Below are 12,560 nucleotides of genomic sequence, written 5' to 3' on the forward strand. Positions count from 1 at the left end.
AGAGAGAGAGAGAAAGAGAGAGAAATTATATTTCCTTTTATATATAATTCCTTTTTAATGTATTTATTTATAATATGTCTATTTATAACTATTTTTGTAAATATCATACTGTAATAATGAGCTTTCTCGTGCAAAATTGTACAAAGAGTCAATATCTTAAGTTTGATGTTTCTGCAAATTTTTAATTTTTTAATCATAAGATAATTTTAAATCATAATTTAATTTTAAAGATCATAATTTAAAATCTGTCTTAATACACATATTACATACATACAAAAATTAAATTTCAAAGTATTAAGGTCGATATTTTTAGTAAAAAAAAATTTTAGTAAAAAAAATTTTATCTTATTCGATCAAAGATCTATATACAAACGAAACCCCTACAGACACAAAAGTTGCAGCAATAATGCAACAGTGCAACATTGTAGCAATATTGCAGCTTCATTGCAGCGACATTGCTGTGCTGTATGGGAAATGGGAGAAATTTAATGACAGTCAGGACAGATTTTTTTAAATTTATTCGGCAGAATACACACGAAAAACTTTCAAAATAACTGCCACGTGCGAATAAAAAGTTTTCCTCAAGAAAGTCTTTTCGTGTTTCTTCTAGCCATGATGCACGCGGAATAAAATTAGCCTCGCACGTTCGATCTATCGGAGATCAATTTCGACCCCGGGACGAGGGCGACCTTCGCGCGACATATTGCAAGCTGCTCCTTCCCTTTTTTCCAACAATCAGCGGGTCTATCCGTCCGTACGTCATCCACGTGACACGTTTTATGAGCGTTATTATACCATTTAATTCGATAGCATGAGAAAATATTGTGAATAAATACGAACGTTATTGATCAAGAAATGCGTATGCGGGCCAAGGCAGTAAAAACTTCGTTTCCTTACGTTCCAAATTATGTGTTTCGTAATGGCGTTTTCACGAGCTCACCGCGCACAAGGAAAAAAGCGAGCGCAACTGCGACGGCGTAGTAAAAAAATCGTTATCTCTATACGCATATCCATCATGATTTTTTTCTCGATGTGATCACCGACACAAGCGTAGCTACGATCGTGTGGGGGCGGATGGATGCACGCACGCATACACGCGCGATCGGTATCCACTGGCGATTGGTCCTCCTAACATATCGGCTAGGCGACCTACTGTACGTGCCCCGATTCCCCTCTCAAGGTGAATGACGAGCAATGAGTTATCGGACTTCGAGCTCAGGCATTTCTTCGCTCTGTTAGACGCTTTTGCCGCATTACCTGCGCGCGTGCGCGCGCGACTTCTAATCCGCGACACACTTATGCCCGTATATTATTCATCGACCGCTCGAATACACAATCATATCGCAAAGCAAATTGAGAAATCATGGCGAAAAATCGAAAAATCGACGAAAGAGCGACGATATTTTTTTCCTCGTGTTTTCTTCTAATATCTATTATTATCTCTTAATATCTATTATTATCGGTTATGATCGTACTGTTTCATAGTCGATATCAAATGTTTTAGTTATATATTTCATAACTCGAATTTGTTTATAAATAGGAATTGTATTTCATATAAATCTAACATTCCAATTTTCTTTATAAATCTTAAAGAGATTTAAAACTAGAAAAAATAAAGAAATTCTTTTAAAAGATATATAAATAAAATGTCATACACGAAAGAAATCTTCCGTAATATTTCTTTCAAGCTTTTAATTAGTATCGTCTTCTATGAAATTCCATAAGATAAATTATAGTCTTTATATAGTAATTAAAATTTTTTAAAAACTGTGGAGAAGCATAGATCATATTGTAATTTGAAGGTAATATTTAATTGAATCGGGGTATGCAGGTCATATTCACGACTTGTTTGTGTACGAGCTAATTATTCTCAGCGACGTACAGTCAAATCAACGATGTTAAGGCTATTGATATGGATAATTGTCTTATACTGCATGCGACGTTCATGCCTGTTCGTTCCTTAATATATAATCATGTAATGTCTATTAATATAAATCTAACGAAATGTCAAATTTTTGTGTAACGATTAAAAAAGTAAAAATAAATTGAATTTAAACATAAAGGCAATCAATATTTTAATTTAAAAAAAAAAACGGAAATGTCGAAACAAGCTTGTTCAACTAATAAAAGTAGAATCTTGATAAGAAAATTACATGAAACATGTAATTTACTAAAATCTGATCAATCCAATTAATTAGTGAATTAGTGTTTACAGACATATTAAAATATATGCAATTTTAAAATATTTCATCAGCAAAGACATCTCGGAATTTCTTTAATTTAAAAATTTATATTATACTATACTTTAATTTAAAACTAATTTATATTATACTTTGGTGCATTTACAGTGTAATATTATCGACGTTTTTTATTATAATGGTACATATTCTTCAAATATTAGTTGTTTTTTTTTCACGATTCTCTACAATAAGCATCATTATTTGGCATGATTAAGAAGTCGCGATGAAAAGGAAAGCGATGTACCATGTATAAATATATAAATGTTGAGACCAGGTACGCGCGGAGATGATAGCTGAACGACAGCATGACGACACCCGCCATTTCTCTCGGATAGTATGCAGATCTATTTTTGAGTGGTGGTTAAAATAGCTGAGCTTAAACTTCTGCTAGACACTGTCGGAGTTACCACGTTGAAAAGGAATTAGGTCAGACTTGAACGAAATAAGTATCAGCAGAGTAGTTTCAGATAGCGCTGATAGATAACAAAAAATAAGTGAAATCGATTATTAATGACAATCTCGATAACTCTTATCTACCGTAGGAAAGGTATAGGTACTTGTCCAGAAATGATGTCTTAAGGGTAATGATTATGTATTTTTAAATAAGAATATTTGTGTCTTTTTTTCACGCTCTATTACCATTATTTTTGGTAATTTGATAATTATGATAAAGCAAACATTTTCGTTTTTTAATAATTTCAAATGCAATCAAAATGAAAAGTTTTATTCTATATATATATACTTAATAGTTTCAAAGAATATAATTTTTGAATAATTTAATAAAGACAACACTTTGTGAATTAATTTCGACTCTCTTTATTTAACTGTTATTTTGCAATCCGTAAAATTGTAACGGAAAATTACTATCTCGAATGGAATGTAAAAAGATCTGTCACAAAGAGCAATAAATAAAAGTGATAACGATAAATAAATTTTACCCAATAAGAATATATCAACAGTATTTCGTAACAATCCTGTATTAAATTTATTTAAATTAAGCTTCATAGTCATTCGAAATCAGAATAATATTAACGAGATTATTTATTCATTTGTTAACTATATCACAAAATATATATAATTCTAGCTTTAAGATCAATATCGTATTAAATTTAATATAACATCATTGTACGCCGGACGTGAAAATGGAACGAAGGTATGGAAAAATATATAATCGAGGAAAACGCTGACCTGTATTTTCATCGCACGCCATTCATTCTATTATCTATTCCTTTTCTATTTCTATATATACTCGCTATTCAATGATGGCATATGTGCAGAACGTAACGTGTTACGGAGATTATATCGAAAAGTGAAAGAACACTTTCGATATATGGCTTCGACCTGTAAGTTTCCTTAGCACTTAGCGTACGTGAGATATCGTTATCACATGGCTAGATATGCGAAATGACGAGAATGCCGCGCGGTGAGAGATAACCCGGATTCTACCACGTAAAATTCCCTCGTGGACGGAAAACGCAAGCCATAAATGCCATTGCGGCATCTAGTATTAAAGATTCTATTATCAAAGTTTGACCACAAAGAATTTTGTGAAAATCCTTCGTTTATAATTCCTTCTGTATATAATTCCTTCTGTAATTTTTTCTTTCTGTACAGTATACGTATACATATACTACTTACTCTAACTTATACTGTCTTACTCTATAATCTCTATTAATTAAAGTTATAGAGTGAAAGTATATAAGTTACAGTGAGATAGTACAAGTTAGAATAAGATAGTACATACATAAAGGAAAAATTTATATATATATATATATATATTTCTCTCTCGTAGGATTATAAAAAAATTGCTTGTGATTGTAATAGACATTATTACATCCAGAGAAAAGTTATGTTTAGATCGAAGAAATCATTTCTTGATTTTTTTTTAAGTTGTTCATTTAAAATGAAAATACCGAGAAAAATATCTGTGAGGAAAATAAAAATTTACTTAATTTAAAAAAATAATACTTAATAATAGTTTAATAATAATTTTTTTTTGAGAGCATGGATAATAATATCAAATTACGTAAATAACATACAAAATCAAAATAGTAACAACAATCATATAAAGATAAATGATGTTCAAATCAAAGAAATTATTCTTTAACCGTATAGTAATGCACAAATTTCTTTAATTCAAACAAATTTTTTTTTAATTGAAGAAATTTTTTCCTGAGTGTATGCCAGATTTACATAGAATGCAAAACGCAGGTCGCAGGTCGCAAAATTAGACGCATGTGATGTATTTCAGGTAATAAGCTGTAGGACGTAGAACGCAGGACGCACTGAAATTAGATAAACTTTAACTTTCGCGTCTTGCGTTCTGCGTAAGCGAAAATACGCCACGCGTTTTGCGTCCTATGTAAATCCGGCTAGGGTCTCTACGGCGGCATGTTATGTACATTTACGACTTAGGTCCGGTACGATATTATCGCGTCGTTAAAAACGACGATGTCACGGCTACATGCAACTACCGAAACAGCCGTTGTGCCGGCTAAATTTAAACGCACAAAGTCTCTCTCTCTCTCTCTCTCTCTCTCTCTCTCTTTCTCTCTCTCTCTCTCTCGTTCTCGAGGAGCAGTTGCATAACCTGAAGTGACACGAATGCATGCGATACGATATCGTGGCGTACCAAAAGAACGCGAAACTGCGGAAGTAGAAGCATAGCGCGTTACCTTCCACAACGGCCTAAGAGACCGCATGATTGCCGGCGCAATTTTACAAGCGAGTACCCTTGGCTATACTACCTGCTTCAACCGCGATCGATAACGTGATGCCACTCGGCTGTGAAAAAAAGTCGAGGCAACGAGTCCGTGCCATCGGTGTCCGCGAGTCGAGTAAAACAACAAATGGCGGTCATCCCGAGTTCCCCTTCTTTTACCCGTGATCTGTGTAACCAATCGAATAGCGTAGAGAAAAGAACGCAATCTAGTTGACGGCTGTGTGAGCGTAATTATCAGCACGTCACTAATAACGTGATATTTTTATACGAAAACGAATTGCTAATTTACTCGATAATGATAACATCAGCGGTGTTGATTTTACTTATCCATTAGACCAATCAGAGGTGATTGATTTTTCACATAGATAAGGTAGAAAATCGGTTAGTTAAAAATCCCTCTCGGAAAACCTGGCATTCAACCAAATGGTGCTATTCGTCTTCACAAAAGTGCTTCATTTTAAAAGCGTGATTCATTCCGGAGATAAATAAATCGAAGTGTTCGATGCGGCAATGCTCCAGTTTACTTGTTTGAAACTTGAGGATCAATTTTAAAGTTGCAAAAATCAGATATCCCACCAATTAAATTAAATCTCAACTCTCGCATTCATTTCCTAAAGTTGTGTAGAAAAGTGGGTTAGATCAGCATAACTTCTACGCGCTAGCCCAGCTTCATGTAGCTAAATTTCATGTAGGATGATATTCATCTTATATTTAAGATTGTCTTAAGACAATCCACAAGCTAATCAGGGCTATTAACATCTTGAGATGTTACTTATTATGATCTTGGATAAAAACCGAAAGAACTATAAATAGGGTAGCATTCAACAATTTCACTCGGATGCATTCAAATATTATTTGATCCTTGTTTAATATTCGATTAATATTTTTACAAAACAAACAAGAGTAAAATGATATCTGATTATAATCGACTGAAGTTTCTGAACACGACTTAACCGTAAAACTTCAAGAAAGAATTGGAAGACTCACTTGCTGAAACGGTGGCAGCTGCAGCAGATCCCTCTCCTCGGCGGCGGTTACCTCGAAGGTTGGTGCTGGTTGAGGTGGATATATGTTACCCTTGCCGGGATACGACGTGCTTCGACGGAACTTGACCGGACTGATACAAGAGGGATGCGCCGCTGCCGGACCTGGATGGCCCGGGAACGTCGGACTCGGCTTGCGACCCTGCAGTCCGGCTGCGGCCGCAACCGCTGCGGCGGCGTGTAAAGACGAGTGCAGCGGTGGTATATTAGGTACTGATCTACCGCGGTTCCACGGAGAAAGGCCCGGACTGGCGACTGCAGCAGCCGTTTGCGGGCCCGCACCCCATTGTTGCGGAGCCTGCGGTCCGCCTGACCACGCGGCGTATCCCTTGCCAGGCAGATAGACGCTTGGGTGTGATGTCGGTGGAGGTTGTTGCTGCTGCTGTTGATGCTGCTGTTGTTGTTGTTGTTGCTGCTGTTGCTGTTGCTGCTGCTGCGCGGATGACACCTGCAGACCGCCGTGTCTAGTGCCGGTGGGCGCACCCGCGTTACCGTGCTGTTGTTGCTGCTGCGGAAAATTATGACTAGCCGTAATGGCACGTCGTGTGCCGGTCGAAACGGCGGCGGCACCGGTGCTGGTGAAAAGACCCGCAGGTCCACCGGCTGGGAAATTCTGAAAGGCAGCGATCGAACCATTGACTGGTAACGCGGTGTGCAGACCGCCGTCATCGGGTGCGGACCAGAGGCTGGGTACACGGCCACCGGGATCAGCGAAGCCCTGCAAAGCTGATGTCGTGCTGCATGTGATGTCTTTCTCTGTCGACGAGGGCGTCGTCGGGGTAATGGCGATGTTCTCCGCCTCGATTACGTCCTTCGATTTGTCCTGTCCAGCCACGGTGTCGAGACCACCACTCGGTGAGAGCGGAGCGGGCTTGCCGGTAGTTTGTTTTTCGATCAGTAGATCGTCCTGCATCGTGGATGTCGTTATGGTGACGGCGGCGCTGCTGATGTTGCTTGTCGTACTAGGTTTCGGGCTGGTCAGGGTACTCGAGAAGAGGCTCGTCGTGCTGTAATCCCCCATAAATCACCGCGGAGCTTGCAATCGCCGAGCGTTTTTGCAACGTTGATGACTGTCGCGATAACCAGCACTCACCAGCTAGGCCCCTTTGGAAACTTGCTTCTCGTCTCCCACGGGCCTCGTTTATTCGCGGCTCGAGGGTGTCGTTGTTGTCGAACGAAAGAGGACCGCTCGCGATCGCGTCCTCCACGTAATTCGCCGTCGTAACTCACAACTCCTGTTCGACACGAGCGTGCGAGACAAACTATCGATCCACGGCCGCACGCGTAAAAACACCCACGGAGAGGAGCTTCGGAAACCGAAAGACTGTGATCCTCCTTATCGTTGACAACTTCCTCGTTCTGTCTTTCGCTCTTTGCTTCCGCTGTTCTCTCTTTCTTTCTTTAACTTTTACTCTTTCTTGATTTCTCACCTTCTATACCATGCTTCGATCTATTTTTTTCGGACTCAAGGCATGTATATAATCTCGTTTTCGTTTCTTCCTCGTCCTCCGATTGCTCCACTCGCTCCTCAGGAAACGTTTCTCTAGATCTCACTGATGCCGTGTCGCCCCGGTACGATTCGGCAGCGACCCTGTCTCCGTGGCATCCTCTTGGTTGTCGGGGAGCCAAGCTCACTCGGTGACGCGCGTTGTCATTGTCGTCGCGACGCTTCTACGCGAAGCGCTGCTCGTTCGAAACTGCCTCCTTCCTAGCTTCCTCTTGCCTCCCCCGCGTTCGATCGCTCGCTCGCCCCGAATACCACTCTCGTTTGTCGTGTGCGCGTTTCGTTCGCGGGCTATCCCCTGGCGAACATAATTTCGATCCACTCGGCGGGGATACACACTGCTGGACCACTTGGAATCCTCCCAAATACGCAGCGCAGCGCGCGCGACCTTTTGCTTGCCACTATCACACACACGCGACTACGGATACGAGGTCGCTCCGCGGATCGTATCGCGGAGGTGGAGGCGGAGGCGGAGGCGTTAGAGGACGGGAGGGAAGAGGGCGGGAGGGAAGAACGTGTATATAGTGTATACGCGATACGTTTCACCACCCCGTTTCACGGTCCCACGAAGCGAAACCGATTCACGTCCTTCGCGTGGCGATCGCCAGCGACTTCGCGGTTGTCACACTCGACTCGCAGTTTTCCCCCGGGTGGCGCGGCGGGGCGGCGCGGGCGAGTGAAGGAAAGGCTGATTTCGAGGACGATTCGAGATAGGATTCGCACTCGCGGAACTGACAATCGTCGTGCGCTACTCCCTCGACGATGTGTCGCTGTTGCCGATCGCCGCCGATTGTTCCGCGTATCCCACGTATTCCGCGTATCCGCGTCGCGGCGAATCGTCTGTCGCACGCGCGCGATCGATCGATCACCGATAAGCTCCGTTTTACATACGTGAGGTACGCTGACGCTCAGCACGGACGGAGCTCGTCGATGTGGTTTATTGCACACGCGCGCGCACACCGTGAGCCTCGCGTGGACACTGTGACGAATGTGACGATACGCGGACTACGCGGAGCGCGCGGCGAGCCCGCGCCCGAAAGGAACGTAACGTGTGTCGTATGCGGGGGGGTCAGGTCAGGGTTACTACCACTGCATCGCACTCGCGACGTGGTCTCAGGTCTCTCCACCCGGACGATAATCGGAGCGGAACGGAACGGAGCGGATTCGCACACTGCGCGGTAATCGCGGCTCGTGCGCGGCGCGGTAACCTAAGGGGCCAGCTCTCTTCCACACCTCCGCCGACGATCTCCCCGCCTACACGCGGTATCGTGCACCACCTCTGACCGCACACGTACGTCGGTCTCTCCCACCTCTCTAGCTCTTCTACGAGGTACGATGGTCTATCGTTGCCTCCTCCCGGTCGGCTCGCATATTTTCCCTATTTTCCCTCGGCGCGGCACTTGTATGTTTCACCGTTGTCTATCTAGTAGTCTCTGCGTTTCCTCCGTCGCGCGTACGCCCTCGCGCCTCCGTCGACCACGCTCGAGCTCAAACGGAACGGAAGAGCGACAGAGGAGGGCTGGTGGAGGTGCAAGGAGGAGGAGAAGGAGGAAGAGGAAGAGGAGGAGGTCCGGAAAACTCCAGCCAGCAGAGCGCGTTTTGACGACGCGACTTTCTGGTCTCTCCTCTGCTGCTGCTGTTGCTGATCCTGCTGCTGCTGCTGCTGTTGCTGTTGCTGCTGCTTCTGCTGCTGCGTCGACGTCGTCGTCGTCGTCGTCGTCGTCGTGTATGCTTCTCGCGCGCGCGCGCGCCGCAGCAGTGCGATTCGTGCGTCGTGCCGACTTTTGGAGCACTGCGGCCGCGCCGCGGGTCGGGGCATGCCACAGCCCGTTTGGATATAAGTATCGTCGTGCAGCGCGTGAAGCCGTGCGCACTCGACGATCTTCGTCCGGCAGTCAGTCGTGCCGTGTACGTCTCACCGTACTTCGACGCTGATCGTCCTCCTCCTCGTGGACGTTGTCGTCGTCGTCAACGTCGTCTACGTCGTCGTCATCATCACCGCCGCTCACGCAGGCGCCCTGACGTCGACGTCGCCACCGCCATCACGGCCGTACCGGAACCACCACCGCGACGCCTGCCTCCCTCCACAGCCGCTTCCATGCCGCTACCACCCTCTTCGCAACCCTCTAGTTATATATAGGGTGTCTTGAAATCGTGTCTCTTGAATGTTATTTTAGCTGTAAAGTCTATGATGGAAAGATAGATGAATTTTTATCAATTAGATTTAGGGAGAGTTGTGATAGGAAAATTATACAATTATAATTTCAAATAATACGATCAAATAGAAAACGAAAAAGAATAGGGCAAATTTTACTTTGGAATGAAATTTCTTGTTAATAATATTATAAGTAATAATCAATATAAGAACTAATTACTGAACAAAAATGTTTTCAGAAATGCTGAAAATATAAAAAAAAATCAAAATTATGCAAAAAAATTATGTAAATATTTAATCTTAATCAGTATTCGCGAGTTTAGTGAACTAAACATTTTCTTTAATTACATTACGACAAATTGTTTATAACAAACATTTCATAATCTTACATAATTTAAAATTAAATCATCTTATTTCTCGGATTTTGATCTTCAAAATAAAAAAAATCATTTAGTTTCGTTAATTTTAAGTAAAATTAAATATCAGTTAAAGAAATTTCGGAGTGAATACCGATTAGAGTTAATCGAATTTTTAAGATTTATAAAAAATCAAGTTTCTTTTTCTTTTTTATTTTTGAAATATATAAATAAACGATAAATAGAAACTTTATTTTTTAATTAATTTTAGAACCATTTTCTTGAAAAATTGAGTTTAAGATTTATCAAAATATTCGATTGAAGGCAAATGATAATGTGAATAACAATCTCTCACAAAGTTTTCATAAAAATAATCAGGTTTTGATATGATTTCCTTTTATACATTCTGCGGTAAAAAAATCATCACTAGAATTGAACATTTAAAAAAAATAATTTAATAAAATATGATTTTTCTATAAAATTCCTTAACTCTGTCTTCAAATTTGAATCTTCTCAAATTTTCTGGAGCTTTTTGAGAGAGAATTTTCGGAAGAAGGGTATTATTGCTGTATAAAAGAAATCCTGTATAAAAGAAAATCCTGATGTATCCTCGAGGATTCGAATTTGTCTCAATAATCAATGCAAGTGTCACGAGGCAGCAGCGGTAGCTTGATAAGCGCAGCGCTCGATAAAAGTCTCGAGAGAGTCGGTTTCGGTTTACGTACAATGGGACAGAGAGAGGAAAAAAGAGAGCTGAAGCGAGGTACAGCCTCCGTATGGTGTCCGGGGGATTAGAAACGGCGCGTAAATAAAAATATCACAACGGGGGCGATTTATAGCGGTGGATAACGAGGAGATCGCGCGCGCGCATTCTCATTGGAAGAGGAAGCGAGTGTACGCGCATGCGCGCTTACTACGATGGTGAAGCACAGGCCGCGTCTGTAATTGCACGCGGAATCTTGCATGCCTTCTCGATGTAGAAGTACTGTCTTGCGGGGAAGAGGCGGCGTCGACGCGCTGCCTCCGTCGCAGGTTAGCCGTAAATTTCTCATGATTAGCCACGGGATGCGAATTACTGACCGTCGACGACGGCATAGATCAAGACGCGGCCTACATTGTTCATAAATGCATGTTCCCGCGCTTTGATTTGCGTAAAGCCCATTCTACAAATTAGTCAAATATTCTCTTCATATTCGATGTGATTGATCAATTCTTACAACCACAACTATTTATAACTTATGCTTACACAATTGTAGAATAAATTTAACAAGACATACGGAATATTTTCATCCGCGATGCGGCGTTACCGTAGAGAACGAGAATAATCTAATCATTTTGATGGATTCTTTCTTGATATCATCGATAAGGGATGATAAAATCTTGGATTTAATCTCTTTGCGATTAGTGCGATCGTTACTTTCTTTATTTTTTTTTATGTAAGTACGTGTCATGTTTAAGTTATTTGGATTTCGTAAGAACTAGATGCAACAATCGTAAGACTCATTTAACTCTATATAAAAATACAAAAATAATATTAACAAAGTAAAAGGAAAAATTAAAGATAACTATTATTTAAGACTCGATCCATTCACCACGGATCTTTAGAGTGATGACATCAGAAGTAAAAAAAATGCATAATGAAAATTCTTGCAAAATATATTAAAATAGAAATATATTCTTTAATATTTTTTAATATATTCTTTATATATTTTTAAATATATTTTTCTATATACTCTCACGCGCAAAAAAAACTGAAATACTAAATTTTTGCACAAATTTTTAATTTTTAAGTTTTCAAATAGCAATAACTCAGTGAAAAATCATCGTAGCGAAATGTTTAAAAAAGCCTTTTAAAGCTTGAAATCTCTACTTTCCAGATCGGTACTTAAAAAAATGGTCGTATTGATATTATATGTGAAGTTACACAAACATAAACGAAAATGCATAAATTTTCAAAATTTTTTATGAAATTTGTGAAGCTCCATAGCGCTAATTAAAAATTGCGCACAAAACGGGTTCACGGCTTTCGAAAGAGTGAACCTTTAATTTGCTTTTTTTATAGACTTCTGTACGATTTTTTTTCACCAAGTTATTCAACATTGAAACAAAAATGACCCTTTTTGCTTCAATGTTGAATAACTCGATGAAAAACAGAGGTCTATAAAAAAACAAATTTCGCTATGATGATTTTTCACTGAATTATTACTATTTGAAAATATTAAAAATTTGTGCAAAAATTTAGTGTTCCGATTTTTTTTGCGTGTGAGTATATTTTTCAACATAATAAAATAGAAATATATTTTTCAACAAAATAATATTTGCATTTGAGAGTACATTTATAAAATATACCGAAAACTTATCTTTTATTTCGGAATAGAATGAAATTATATTTATCTCATTTGACAACTGTAGTATATATGACAACTATAGTCATATATAGTTTTTTTTAGGCATAATTCAATTTCAAATATATGTAATGGTTATATATTTATTGATTATCAAATCACAAAGGAAGTTTTCGGATGTTTTATTGCAAATAA

General features: G+C 40.2%; 1 protein-coding gene across 1 annotated transcript in view; it reads right to left on the reverse strand.

The window, feature by feature from the left end:
* Positions 1–7,026, reverse strand: part of LOC105618577 (cytoplasmic polyadenylation element-binding protein 2) — a 157,790-nt gene extending 150,764 nt beyond the window's left edge. Inside the window, exon 1 of the mRNA XM_012200110.1 lies at positions 5,950–7,026. Within this exon, the coding sequence (XP_012055500.1) occupies positions 5,950–7,026 (1,077 nt within the window). The remainder of the gene's footprint in view (positions 1–5,949) is intronic.
* Positions 7,027–12,560: the final 5,534 nt, after the last annotated feature.

Source organism: Atta cephalotes (genome assembly GCF_000143395.1).
Source record: "Atta cephalotes unplaced genomic scaffold scaffold00001, whole genome shotgun sequence".
Taxonomy (NCBI): domain Eukaryota; kingdom Metazoa; phylum Arthropoda; class Insecta; order Hymenoptera; family Formicidae; genus Atta; species Atta cephalotes.